The sequence below is a fragment of the Mesoplodon mirus genome (genome assembly GCF_964341445.2).
Source record: "Mesoplodon mirus genome assembly, chromosome: 1".
NCBI lineage: Eukaryota > Metazoa > Chordata > Mammalia > Artiodactyla > Ziphiidae > Mesoplodon > Mesoplodon mirus.
In genome coordinates this window covers 12,037,901-12,053,033 of record NC_138976.1, presented here as the reverse complement: position 1 = coordinate 12,053,033, position 15,133 = coordinate 12,037,901, and the positions used below count along the sequence as shown (strand labels likewise).

Sequence of the window (15,133 nt, the reverse complement as noted above, 5' to 3'; positions counted from 1 at the left end):
CAGGATAAGCACAGGTTTTTGAATTAACGTATCTTATATTTCCAATATAAACATTTTTGCAAAATACAGTGATTGTGCAAATAAAGTTGCTTAAAATACTATAAGTGGCGTAAAACAAGTGAAGACAGGTATTTCTTAAATCCATAAAACATAATTAACATAGCATTCAAGAGAGTGCTTATGTGAACAAAACAAATATATATTTATATATATACATCTATCTATCTATCTATATATATATATATATACACATGTGTACCTCCGTCCTTCTTCTCCAATTCGTCCCTAATTAGAGGGGAAGTAAGTATCACCTTCAAAGTTAGCGTGGGTTCTTTTGTATTCCGAATTATAATAGATGCCTCATCTACACATTGTTCCACTTGATATTTCTCTTCTGTGAGTTTCTGAAAGTCACAGAGATTTCAAAAATACCCAATTAATTAAAATTTCAAAAAATGAATGATTGCCCGTTAGTTCTTAAATGTTATTAACGATTAGTATTACTGTGCTAAAAGAGCAAATAGTCTTTAACTAGTTCTTTAGTGTAGAGGTAACATTTTTCTCTCCTCGCAACTTACCAGCAAATCCTCTTTCTCCATCCCTCAAATAGCAACCACAATGTCAATCATCTATACAATTATTAAACAACATTTAAAACCATTCTTTCTAATATTTGAAAGTTACCAAAAGCATCATTATATGAGAAAAGGTAAATTATTGTTCTTGAAATTATTACAGAGGACAATTATAGAATAATAAACCCCCAGTTGAGAGAGCATTCCCAGCAGTTTATTATTCTATAATTGTTCCTCTGTACCAGTCCGTGGCCTGTTAAGAACCAGGCCGTACAGCAGGAGGTAAGCGGCGGGCAAGCAAGGGAAGCTTCATCTGCTCCCCCCATCGCTCACATTACTGCCTAAACCATTCCCCTCCATGCACCCCTATGGAAAAACTGTCTTCCACACAACAGGTCCTTGGTGCCAAAAAGGTTGGGGACCGCTGCTCTAAACCAGTAACTTTTTGATAGGACAGCGTAAACAGGAACTCCTACTTGCTAAGAACTTATAAGATTAGATAGGTTTTTATATAAGATTATGTAGATTTTTAAAGAAAATCAAGTAAGATTGAATGAAAAAGGATCTCTGCACAGTCACTCATCAGCAAAAAAGCTAATATAAACAAGTAACTAACTTCCTAACAACAGGTCTCAGAGATCATTCAAGTGAGATCTTCTTCAGGGCAAGTCATCTGACATCCACAGGGAAATGTACGTTGCTTCTTTTAACATACAATTATACACATACAAAAAATAATCACCAATTAGAATCATATATTAAGTTATATTTAACGTATCATTAAAGTTAATAGTTTAGTAAGTTGTGCAGGGCCGTTCTTGGTGGTGAAATTTAGTATCTATTATCTGACATAAATAGCTGAATGGAAACACTCCTGGGTCTCTGCTCATCACTGAGCACTGAAGGAACTCAAAGACATTTATATAAAAACAGCATTTACCATTAAACATCCCAAAAAAGACAGAAAATAGAAAATTCATTACCTTAATTTTGAACAGAGGAAACCAAGGAAGGGAAAAGCCACACAGTGGCTAGAAAAACCAAAACTAGAATATAGAGAAAAAGCAGAAAACTGCTCACATTCATTTTACCACTATAAGAGCATTAAAGATGTCTCAGAGAAAAAGCAAACTAAATTTTTCTATTTAGTTTGAAATTGAAACTAAATTTCAATGGTCCAGTGATTAAGAATCCACCTTCCAATGCAGGGGACGCAGGTTCGATCCCTGGTCGGGGAACTAAGATCCCACATACCGCGGGGCAACTAAGCCTGTACGCTCTAGAGCCTGCACGCCACAACTAGAGAGTCCACACACCACAACTACTGAGCCCATGTGCCACAACTAGAGAGCCCACGTGCTGCAACTACTGAGCCCATGCGCCACAACTAGAGAAGCCCACGTGACACAATGAAGAGCCCGCACACCACAACTAAGACCTGACACAGCCAGATAGATAGATAGATAAAATATTTTAAATGATAAAATTTTAAAAAATAAAAATAAAATAAAAAATAAATATTATAAATAATAAAATAAATAAAAATATAAAATATATCATGTATATGTCTTTAAAAAAATTACACACGCAGATCACCATAAGACACATCCAAAGTAATAAACATATGGTATGAGTTTTGGGCTAGACTAATTCTAAGTGATTCTGGTTTTGGTCATCCTTCTCCCCTTGCTCAAGGAAGTACTAAAATCACCCTAGAAAAGAGTATGTAGAGAAAAGGTATGGTACAACCCCAATTAATTAAGGTACTTTGATAACTGAAAGTTTTGCTATAATAAGTGCTCAAGAAAAAGATTTTTAATTCACAAGAAAATAAGATCATATCATATCAGAGACTGGTTTTCCAAATAAACACCAAGAAAACAAGGGGGAGGTAGTGATTTTTAAAGGTAAAAATCACATTTAAAATGATTTTCTGAAATATTATTAGTAATAAAACTATGTCTGTCCTTATGTGTACATATGTGGGTGTATATATGTGTGTACATGTATACAATTTAATATAAAATGGGTGTACAATTACATCCCCATTTTATTTGGGTACCTTTACCCAAACACTTATGGTCATGGATCTAACCATCACACAAAGCAGCCGGTTTCACTGCCGGATAACTCTATTGGCTATGTTAAATTCAAATATGTTTCTTTTTTTTTTTTTCCCAGCAGTTTTTAAAAAAAAAAATTTTTTTAATACATCTTAATTGGAGTATAATTGCTTCACAATGCTGTATTAGTTTCTGTTGTTTCTTATAATGTCCACCACTGGTCTTAAGAGTTCAGGCCACTTTTACCTTTTCCAAGAAGCTCTTCAAAGATCTAAAGATATTTGTGTCTTTTTTCGGCTTCTCTAGGCTAAAAAGCCCTCCTCTCTTCAACTTTGAAACAGTTTACACAGCCCACACTCTCTCCTGGGTCCCTCCCTTGAACACCTGCTAACTCGACAAGAACATTTTAAAACTGTGGTGCCCAGAAATAAAGACCCTCACTCAGGAGAGAAAATGCAGAGTTCACACAGTTGTGATCTACACAGAGAAAGTTCTATTAATGCAACTGAAGCTCCAATCTCCTCTATCTTCAATACTCAAGAAATATGACAGATCGTCAGGATAAGAACTTCAGTTTCTTTTTTTTTTTTTTTTTTTTTTTTTTTTTTAATTTATTTTATTTTATTTTTTTGCTTTATAACAAATTTAATCAGTTATACATATACATATGTTTCCATATCCCCTCCCTTTTGCGTCTCCCTCCCACCCTCCCTATCCCACCCCTCCAGGCGGTCACAAAGTACCGAGCTGATCTCCCTGTGCTATGCGGCTGCTTCCCACTAGCTATCTACCTCACGTTTGGTAGTGTATATATGTCCATGCCGCTCTTTCACTTTGTCACAGCTTACCCTTCCCCCTCCCCATATCCTCAAGTCCATTCTCTAGTAGGTCTGTGTCTTTATTCCTGTCTTACCCCTATGTTCTTCATGACATTTTTTTTTTCTTAAATTCCATATATATGTGTTAGCATACAGTATTTGTCTTTCTCTTTCTGACTTACTTCACTCTGTATGACAGACTCTAGGTCTATCCACCTCATTACAAATAGCTCAATTTCATTTCTTTTTATGGCTGAGTAATATTCCATTGTATATATGTGCCACATCTTCTTTATCCATTCATCCGATGATGGACACTTAGGTTGTTTCCATCTCCGGGCTATTGTAAATAGGGCTGCTATGAACATTTTGGTACATGTCTCTTTTTGAATTATGGTTTTCTCAGGGTATATGCCCAGTAGTGGGATTGCTGGGTCATATGGTAGAAGAACTTCAGTTTCTTAGTGCAATGGTTCTCAACCCTTTTTCCATCCTGACATACCTGAAAACATGACCACTCTCATAAACAGGACTCACTAAGGGGAACAGAAAAGGGGGTGAGATGGTTGGAAAAGCCTCTATGTCCAACCCTTTCATCACTGCTTTAGCACAGATCTAAGAGTAACAATGTTCACTACAATAAAAGCAGAAATAAAGATTAAATTTTAAAACAATATAAAAAATAATGGAAAAAAGATGAATTTTGTTAACGTTCTGATAACAAAAAGTATAGTTATTCAGAAACCCGTTACTGAGCTTTCCATTTCTTAAAGCTTTATTGTACTCCATGTTGCTTACCACTCTCCCTCCCCAAATGATCACATAAGGATTTAAAATAATTTTTTAAAAGAAATGAATTTAACCCTTGAAAGAACAGAAACCTTTCTTCAATCAGAATTGAAAATGGAAAAGCCAAATGTTTGCTCAGTCACTTAGAAAACCTTAAGATCTAAAAATGATAAAATAAAACAGTGCTCCAGGGCTTCCCTGGTGGTGCAGTGGTTGAGAGTCTACCTGCCGATGCAGGGGACGCGGGTTCGTGCCCCGGTCCAGGAAGATCCCACGTGCCGCGGAGCGGCTAAGCCCGTGAGCCATGGCCGCTAAGCCTGTGCATCCGGAGCCTGTGCTCTGCAACAGGAGAGGCCACAACAGTGAGAGGCCTGCGTACCGCAAAAAAAAAAACCAACCAAACAAACAAACAAAAAAAAACAAAACAGTGCTCCAGAAGTTAATACAGGAGAATGTGTCAACAAGTAACACAAATTTGAGTGTCAGGAACGGTAGATTAAAAAATCAGGAAGATGGTTTTGAAGATCAGTTGGTGAATATGAAAGAAAATGATCCAGTAACAAAGCTAATAAAAACAAATTTAGAATTCATATTACTTGGGGGGGAAAAGTCTCTTTAGAAGAAATACAAATACAGGAAACCAACAACAAAAAAAGAGAGCATTCAACAACTCAACAGTTTGACCTTGTATACTGGTATCTATTTATGTGACATGGATGTAAGGACTAACTGACATGAAATCATCAAAAAGCTATAATCTAATTATACCACAGATAACACATCTGAAATTGAAAGGTGATCATTGTTTCCCAGTTAGTGATGCAACTAGCCCTTGGAGCAGGCTGGCAGAGCAGGTCCTAAGGTGACCACAGCCCCAGACGAACCAGTTGACTTCAGCCCTGAGGAGCCCTCAGCCTCCAGTAGCATCCTCCAGGAAGCATGCCAACATTAAAATTTTCTAAATGCATCTCAATGTGAAAAAGGTTTGGAAACAAGGAATTAATAGCGACTTTCCATTAACAGAATGAGTGAGTGAAGTTAAATTAACAGTCTTCAATTTAAAAAATTATCATCTATGGAAGTCTCCAGTTGTCTAGGCTCTTTTTGATCTTTCAATTCTTTTCTGCATTATACCAACCTTTCTAAGAGTTTTACAATGCTGAGAGACCTAGTCTGGAAAACATGAAGACTGTCAGCAAGACATATCTGAAAAATTTAAGACTGTACTTTAAGAGCCATTTGGTAAATATATCCTGAATACTAATCACCAGAAGTTTGCCTTAGATGTGATGGATGAGTCACTGACCCAGAGTAGCAGTATTCCTTTTGTCTGTACCTACCCTTTACTATTACCAATTTCTTATTAAATTTATCAAGGTCACTACCTATTTTTACCTTTTTACAAATTCTCCTAGAGGTACAATTAAACTGTACTCACCTGAATCTGAATAGGAAGATTATCTTTGACTGTATTTAACAGGGTCTCTGTGGGTTTGTCTTTGCACATTAAAACCAGCTCCAAGTCCATATCATCTTTAATCAGCAAGCCTTTTGCAACCAGGCCAATCCTCATTACACCACATAATGTCCGACCACCTTGATCCCTAAAAATAAAAGTCTGAATGATTACTTTCACAACCTATTTCCCAAACTATAACTTCATCATCACTTGGCTTTCTGGCTATCCATATGAATGGATAAGGGAGAACATAAATCCAAATATCCAAAATTCCACAAAAGTACGTCTCAGATTTAAGGCTCATAAACTATCTACCACAAAGAACCAATAGGGAGAATATTTCAGACTATAGATCTTTCAATACTTTATTAAATCTATATTGCTTAGGAAAATCCAAATATACTGTATCTCCCCCTTAAGTATCTTTTCAATTTTTCTAATTTCCTTCTTCTGTCTTTTAATTAAGTAATTAAAGAACTGTGAGAAACATGAACACCGTGGTAACTAAGAAAGAGCATCAGGGTGGAAATTAAAAGACCTGAACTCTACTCCTAATGGTGCCTGCTGGCTCAGTATATGTAACTGTAAAATGGCTATCCGCTAGATAAGCCTTAGCTCATCCCTTCTAGCTGTAGCATTCTAGGAATCCATAAACGTTTCTGGGGAAAGCAGAATAATGTGATAAAAGTAAAGAGCTGAGGAACCCAAAGATGATCTGCCAACACAGGCATTCCATATCCAGTGGTAGCTAAAAGAACAAACATTCAAAGAACATCAAGTCATGAATGGTGCGTAAGAATACTGTTAACATCTATCCTTGATTTTAATACCAAAAGTTTCTTATTGGTTCATTTCCCTCAATCACAAGTGAAAATGTAACTAAACTGAGCGGTCATTCAACAAGCAAGGAACTGTTTGAGTTTGGAAAACATACTAAAGGAGCTCCAAACTCTCCTGCTCCTGAGGCTCACACTGCAGATTAAGTACAAAAGCTGTTTAAAACCTGCTTAAAAGGGAAGAGAAAGGTGACATCTGAGAATAAACTGAGTGCCACAGATCCCATTAAACCTTACAAAGAGAGCCCTGCATTTGAAAGACAAGGAATGCGAATCTCAGAAAAAGTGATTAATTGCTCAAGTTCACAGAGAGAGTAAAATGGCAAAGCCCGAGATTCAAACTCAAGTTGGTCTGACCGTAACACTCAAGTTCTTTATATAATTACAGCTGCTTCCCAATTTCAGAAAAGAGAGAGGTCAAAATTAGAGAGGTCAAGCAAGGCAACCTGCAAGTGTGACTTCAGCAGAGTCCTGATTTGGTTAAATAGAAAAAAAGGTCATTCTAGCTGGAGGCAAAGAATCAGCAGCCGTTGGGCCCAAGTCAGCAGAGTGGGGAATGAACTAGAGAAAGGAGAAGGGAGAGAAGTAAATTGTGGCAGTGGAAACAAGACAGCAAGTTATAAATAACCCAGCCACAGTTCAGTGCCTGACACTCCTTAGAGATTCAGTAAACGTTAAACCAATGAAAAACTATAAGGGTGGTACAAGTATAGAAAGAAAGAAAAAGCATTTTGAAGGAAGTGAACCAAGTATGGAATTATTTGATATTAAGAATAGAGTCTCATCTTTGATTCTTTTTTCTTCTATATCCCTGTTCTTTCATCTTCTCATTCTCCCAAATCTAGTAACAGTTTTTAAATTCCCCCTCTGTAATCACCCTCGAACCCCTGCCTTCAAACTAGCTTCTTTTCAGGCTCTTACTACCTCTCACCTAGACCACCTCAATAACTTCCTCTCCACTGGCCTTAATAAAACTAACCCCTACCATCTATCTCAGCTACTGTATGTATACAGTATGTTGCAACCAGAACAGTCTTCCAAAAGCACCACATGGATGGAACTTTGCCTGTTATTTTCCTGGTATCCCACTGAACACTTAGACATGAGCATATTGGGAGGCAATTGAGGAGACAGCATGACCTCCTGCTTCGAATCCCAGCTCTGCCACTTACTGTGTGACATTGGACAAATTACAAATTATTTGACTCTTTTGAGCCTGCCTTCTCATTTGTAAAAAAGAAATAATACCTTCCTCAGAGTGGTACTGAGAATGTCATTTAATTAGTGTAAGTAATGAACTTAGCCCAGAGCCTGGCATATATCAATAGCTCAATATTCCTTAAACAGTCCCTATACTTTCACACACCTAGATCTTTGCTGAGATTTATTTCTTCTTCCACTTCCACTGCCTGACAAAACCCTACTCACCCTCTGGACCTACTGCAAACGCTACCTCCTTCATAAAGTTTTTTCTAATCCCCCGAACCAGCATATAGTAGTCTCTCCCTGCTCTGTATTTTCACATTTTTGTCACGGATACGTGAAGTAAAGACACTAAGAAAACTGGATCGGGAGTCTGACAGACTTGAATGTGAATCCTGACTCCACCACACACACTCATTCACTGACCTTAAGCAAGTTAAAGTTTGTTAATGATTCTGAGTTCCTGTTTTTTCATAAGCAGTGGAAATCTCTTAAGTAAAATGGGGGTGGAGAAGGGGGATAACAATAATAGAGACTAGCAGGTTTGTTGTAAAATAATGGGAAAGTAATCTGGTACAGTAACTGGCGCTCAATAAATGGTAGATATTCTTAACTAGCCATTATTAGCTTGCTTATTAAATTCTGTATCATAATTATGATATACTTGGTCTTACCATGTACAAGACAGCATGACTGAGCAGAGAAACTAAGTCCTAATTCAGTTCTGAATTTTAATAATGAATTTGAATATGACGTATTATAACGTAAGTGACCCAGATACAGGGAACTAATTAAAATTAAGCTAATATTCCTAAAATACAAATAGTGTGAACTTATTCAATTTATTTGACTTGTGAGTCAGCTTGTAAAGAGGTAAAATAACAGCACACAGGTAAAAGCTGCCTAACAGTCTCTGGCAATAGAAGGTGCTTAGTAAATATAAGCTAGCCTTCCCCATCTCTATGCCCTCTGTAGTGCTTAGCATACTTCAGGAGCATAACACCTATCTATGACCAGAACACACCTCTGTTCTTGGACGCCGTTCCTGCTTATGTTTTATATAAAATAAGGACACAATCGTTCTGCACTCCTTGAGTTCTACCACGTGGAAAGAACCATACACAAGTGCTCAACCCCGGAATGTTTCACAAACTGGAAACACTTTACAGAGACAATCAATAGCGTGCACAGAGCACTCCATTCAAAGATCCCAACAAAGCACGGAGTATGTTATCTTTAAAAACCTTGAAAACTCAGTGACCTGATCCAGTTAAGCAAAAGTCTACTGGAGCACTTTCCAAAGGTCTGCTCAGCCTTGACAGCAAACAGAAGATGTATTTAGAAGGCCTGAACTTCACTGAAAAATAAAACTCCACTTAGAAATAGTAAAAATAGCAAATTTTATGTTATATGTATTTTACCACAATAAAAAAAAAGTTTTTAAAAGGGTATAAACACATTCCAATGTGCAATTTAAATATGTAATGTGGTAACTCCCTGGCAGTCCAGTGGTTAGGACTCGGCATGTTCACTGCCATGGCCAGAGTTCAATCCCTGGTCCATGAACTAAGACCACGAAAATCATACAGCGTGGCCCATCAGTCAATCAATAAACAAGGAGTGCATGACTATTTAACTTGCACAGGGACTGGGATTTAACTTGCACTGGGACTGGACTAGATTACTGGATGATACTACTAATTACCATGAACCCCCAAATTTGACAGTATCTTTTTTAAAGCCATCATATGCAAGAAAAAGTGAATTACTGCCAAGAAACTTCTAGCTGACAAGTCCCTGACCAGATACAATGTATATATTACCTGTAAAAAGCTAACAAAGTCAAGAAAATACATTCTTCAGCTAAACACTGATACTGATTTTCTTTCATCTGAAGATGGAAAGGTTACACTATCATTCAGTTAAAGATATCAATTTATTACTACTTTCCCCCTATTATCTACTTATCACAGATTTAAAATTGAAAGCCTGAGAAAAAATTCTGTAACTTCTATCCTCAATTTACCAGTTGCAGCCAAAGTAATGTTCTTAATCCTATTAATACAATAGAGTCAAACGAGCTACATTTTTCGAAGTAAACCATACAATTATTCCAATCATAGTGACATTGCTCAAAACAGTAACTCTAAGCTTAGCGAGGTAAACAGTTTCCTAGTTATCATTCAGCTTCATCTCATTAATCTCCTACTGTTGTTGCAGCACTGGGAATGCTGTGCTGTAACTGTTGAAGGATCTGGCTCCCATTAGGCCTTCATTCATTCCACAAATACCCAATGAGCATTTACTATACGCAAGATACTGTACCGGATCCTGGAAATCAACAAGGCAGATACAGTCATAAAAACCTTTAGAGTATGTTCTCCTGCACTCTCTCTTTCTACACCAGGATTTTTAAATACCGGACAAAAATGACATTCTGTGATTTTCCCAGAGACCAAAAACACTACTATTTATTTCTGAATTTAGGAGGCTGAACCAACAGATGAAAAAGATGACATAGCATAACCTCCAAAAAAGAGAAGTTTTTTTAAAAGGGCTTGGTGCTTGCTCCCTCAAAAGGCATCCTGAACAGGTCTATCTTCTTTTTCTGGTCTAATCATTATTCCTTTCTTGCTTTCCCTGCAAATTTAACTCAGAAAAATTCCACATTTACTTCCCTGTTTACAGTCATATAAATGGGAGAACCCAAAGAACACCAAATAGCAAATGTAACCCAGTGGGACGGGACCCTGGGCATTACAGGACAGCACTACAAATGTCAGGTCACACTCACTTGGAATAGGAGTCTACAGCCTCATCCTTCTTCACTTCTGTCTCACCCTCTGCTTTTGTGCCTTTATTTGTTTCATCCAGCCAATCCGAGACATGTTTAAGAGCACACTCAACAGTAGACACCATATTCTGAACAGCTTCAAGCTCCTCCGGAGATGGATAAATTGTTGAATGTTTCACCATAACATGGCGATCATCATTGGCAAAAGATCTAATAGATCTCTGTCAGAAAATGAAAGGAAACTATTACTTCAATAAAAGAAATGTTACCTGAAAAGGATGACTTACAAATATATTTAAGTCAAGTCATAGCATTAATTGTCAAACTGTTGTGAAACAGTTAACACTGAGACAATGAAAAACTGCTGAAGAAAGGAAGTAAAACCCCATCCTGCCAAACTCCACACCAGAAAATTAGAGATCTTTCATTCATATTTTGGAAGAGTTCACCCAAGTTACATTCAGTATTATGTATATGCCACATTTTAGCTCAGTCTATGTGTTTTCAATACCATGTCAAAAAAGGTCATCCATATCACACATCATCTGCAAGAAACAAGATACTTCCTGCTTCGACAGAGTATCTAGAAATGCATATGGGTGACTCATGATACCCAGTCACTCCTTTCCAAACTCCTGGACACTTCTGCATCTAGAAAAATTGAGATTTTGTAATATAGTAATAACACAAAATACAAAGTTATATGTGAACAAGATAGTAAAACTATGGACCACATTAGAATATTATTTATTATTTGGCATTCAAACTTTGGTGGGAAGCTTTAATTTTTTAAATAGATTAGTAGGAGATATTCCAAATTCCAGAATGGGGAAAATAAATATTGCAAAAGAATTAATTTTCCAAACTAATTTACAAATGTATTCACATTCTCAATCAAAATCCCCTCAAGATAGATTTACTTTAATACTCAACAAAAATAATTTTAAAGCTCATTTTGGGTGGGGGGAGGGAAGTCATAAGTGTATCAAGAACTGTTCTACAAAGGTGGATGGGTGGTACTATTATGCTAAAATAAAATATCAAAAATGTTAAAAGCAATAATTAAAATGACATGCTGGCCCAAAAATCAGTGGAACAGATTACAGCCTAGAAACAGAATGAATTTCATGAAAATTTAATAGAGTAGATCCTTCACACTCATGAGTCACACATCCAAAAACCTTTGAATATTTCCAAATTTACAAATACCATAAAGACACTTGTACCAGTACAGGGCAAAATGAACAAGGAAAACTTGGTGAGTTTCCATAAAGCCAAAAGTATTTGACTTGAAGGGTGGCTACAGTGCCCTAACTTACATGAAATTATGTATGCTAGCAGACAGTAAATATTTTGTTTTAAAGTCTTTACTGCAAAATAATATATTTGCAATGCTTTATCAGTCTTGTCTCTTTTGTTTTTGTTTCAATGTCAATGTTTTAAAATCAGATTAATTTGGACACTAGTAAATTAATACTACAGTATCATTGTCACCTACAAAATGAAGCAAGCTATAACTAAAAAGGTAAGTAATCCTTTGAAACCCTCAATTATTACATAATAAAAGTTACTAAATCAATCATGAAGCTTTCTTTTTTTCTCGATAAAAGCCATCTCTGTCTAGATTTCTTTCTTGCTCTCAAAGTCCATGACCAGTTTTCCAACTGGAGAAGTCTTCTGCTACAAAGAAAAAAACTTTTTAACCACTTCATGAGATTTACTTATATATCCCAAAATAAGTTAACAAGAAAACAAAAGAGCCATGTAACAAATTGGAGATGCTAGGTTGTTCTAGGGATTATAACTTATTGATAGTTAACTTGCTCTTTAAAAAAAAAATTCCACTAATATTTTAGTTCTGGATGGTGGGGGAAAAATGTTAACTTGAGATTTTCTCTGTCATTTAGTTTTATGATGAGTTACTAAGTTACTAAATTAAGTTACTCAGTCCTGCACACTGGCCACACCTTAGGAAAATTACATACTGCTACCTAACACAAACCTTTGGCCTTTCTCTCACAAAAAACATAAAACTGCCAATGTTAAATCCAAGAATCTACTGGATGTGATAGGACAAGCATCATGAAACAGTGATGAAAGAACTGAATGAATGGTATTACCACCCCCAAAAAATAAAGCTACCTTATTTACCCAAATAAACTCCATATTGATTTTAAGTATTAAAAAATTAATTGGAAGAACTATGCAGAAACAGAAAGTTCTCTTTCAAACCTGAGATCTAAGGCAAAGGAACAGGAGAAACTGGAAAACACCTACTGACCAATTAAACTACGTAAACACAAAATTTCTACACCAGACATCTAAAGCTACATTTAAAATGAATAAACTAGGAAAGGAATTTTCATCAACTATGACAAGTAATACATATAAAGCATTTCTTTAAGTTCTAAGAATATCAAGACTATAGTAGATAAATAAGCTGAAAAGGCAAATAATTCATATGGGAAGAAACACAAGTTACAGTGTCATTTTTCACATCTCACCATAAATGTAAATGACAGAGAAAATCCCAAGTTAACATTTTTCCCCACCATCCAGAACTAAAATATTAGTAGAATTCCTTCTTTAAAGAGTAAGTCAACTGGGCTTCCCTGGTGGCGCAGTGGTTGAGAATCTGCTTGCCAATGCAGAGGACATGGGTTTGAGCCCTGGTCTGGGAAGATCCCACATGCCGAGGAGCAACTAGGCCTGTGAGCCACAAATACTGAGCCTGCGTGTCTGGAGCCTTGCTCCGCAGCAAGAGAGGCCACGACAGTGAGAAGCCTGCGCACCGCGATGAAGAGTGGCCCCTGCTCGCCGCAACTAGAAAGCCCTCACACAGAAACGAAGACCCAACACACCCAAAAATAAATAAATAAATTTATTAAAAAAAAAAAAAAAGAGTAAGTCAACTAAGTTATAACCTCTAAAACAAATTTTTTAAAAATCAAATCTCGGGCTTCCCTGGTGGCACAGTGGTTGAGAGTCCGCCTGCCGATGCAGGGGACATGGGTTCGTGCCCCGGTCCGGGAAGATCCCACATGCCGCGAAGCAGCTAAGCCCGTGAGCCATGGCAGCTGGGCCTGCGCGTCCGGAGCCTGTGCTCTGCAACGGGAGAGGCCACAGCAGTGAGAGGCCCGCGTACCGCAAAAAAAAAAAATAATAAAATAAATAAATAAATAAATAAATAAATAAATAAATAAAATAAAAATCAAATCTCATTTAAAGAAATACCATCAGACTTGCTAAACAACATATTTCAAACATACTGATGATTAGTATTTTTGTGCTTTTTCCCTCACTTACAACATCTTTTTTAAGCCTTTTCTCACTTATGGAAAAATTCACACAGCATCCTCCAGAACCAAAATACGAGGAGAAAAATATTCAGCACATTTTACCAATTAAAAAGTTAGGCACCAGATGTTATGACCTCATCTAACGTCTCAAATTCAATTTAAGTATTAACTTTCCACAAAAAGCAAGGTTTCCATGATATTCAGTTCAGTGCCCCCAATACACTCAACACCTGACCCTATTATTTTAAAATTAAAAGCATGTGAAAAAAGGTGTCTTTTTGAGTTAAATACTCACACATTTTATAAACTCCAAACCCTTCATATCATCACTTAAAGGACTGGTTCAGGATTTTTAATTTCCATGGGAAAAAAACTGAGTTTCAGGTAGCAAGCTAGAGAAAAATTACATAATTTCAAGTTCAAGGTCACCTTAGCCATTTGTATCAGTTTGCTAATGCCAGTTTTATTAGAAAATATTATTTATGAGCATTTCTTCCTTTGTATTTAATAATTTACGGCCTGCAGGCTCATGGGGCTCCATCTTGTGGTTTAAAGGGCTCGTAATAAATCTGAACTCATTTGCTTTGCTTAAATAGTAGAATGCCATCTTTAGCTGATACACTAGAGCAAAAAATTACCACCACTGTTTTTCACTTGCCCTCACTGTTAACAGTTCCAACTTTAAGCAACTGAAATCTTTGGTAACTAAATTAAGGAAACATAAATAATAACCTACCATGGTTTTCTACAGTATTTTAGCTTCTTCTTCCGATCCTTTTCCCTCTTTCTTGTCGTCTTCACTAGACACTGTTTTCTGTGACAGTACCTCCTCATAAGCCTGAGTCCCCTGACAGCTCAGAGTCAATACGGCAAAGGTGTTTGAAGACTTGTTCTCTAGAATACACCTGCAAGAGAAAAAGAAAAACAACGTTTCAAAAATGCTTATTTACAATTAGTTTCATATCAGAGTGCGGAACCCATAAACATGTTATTGACTAAAATGAAACAATCTTTAGAGGAAAATTACTTCATTTTAAACAAAAACTAATACATCCTTTGAAGGCCTGGGCCCAAGAGCCTAAGGTATCGCCAGAAAAATAAGCCTCCTGGTAGCCACAATGTGGCAGCTGGCTGACTTGCACTCAATGAGATGAATACGTTAACAGACACAGATTCATTAAAGAAGTACAACCTGAAAAAGTAATACTACTACTGGTGGCAAAAATGTTGCAATTAACCATGAGATTTTCAACAGAAATTGGCATTAGTCAGATCTATCTGAAAAGTAGATAAGACA

The 15,133-nt window shown here is 36.6% G+C and overlaps 1 protein-coding gene across 4 annotated transcripts in view; it reads right to left on the bottom strand.

Annotated features, from left to right (window-relative positions):
- STRBP (spermatid perinuclear RNA binding protein) overlaps positions 1 to 14,665 on the bottom strand; it is a 57,311-nt gene extending 42,646 nt beyond the window's left edge. For 3 of the 4 annotated variants that reach the window (XM_082621364.1, XM_082621363.1, XM_082621365.1), the window contains exons 1-4: positions 14,573 to 14,665; positions 10,538 to 10,758; positions 5,684 to 5,849; positions 260 to 404 (exon numbers count right to left, since the gene is read on the bottom strand). In XM_082621364.1, the coding sequence (XP_082477490.1) occupies positions 260 to 404; positions 5,684 to 5,849; positions 10,538 to 10,758; positions 14,573 to 14,575 (535 nt within the window). In that variant the 5' untranslated portion in view covers positions 14,576 to 14,665. Of the gene's footprint in view, positions 1 to 259; positions 405 to 5,683; positions 5,850 to 10,537; positions 10,759 to 14,572 lie in introns of those variants that run through there. The other variant, XM_082621366.1, reaches the window with a different exon arrangement.
- Between the last annotated feature and the right edge of the window lie 468 nt (positions 14,666 to 15,133).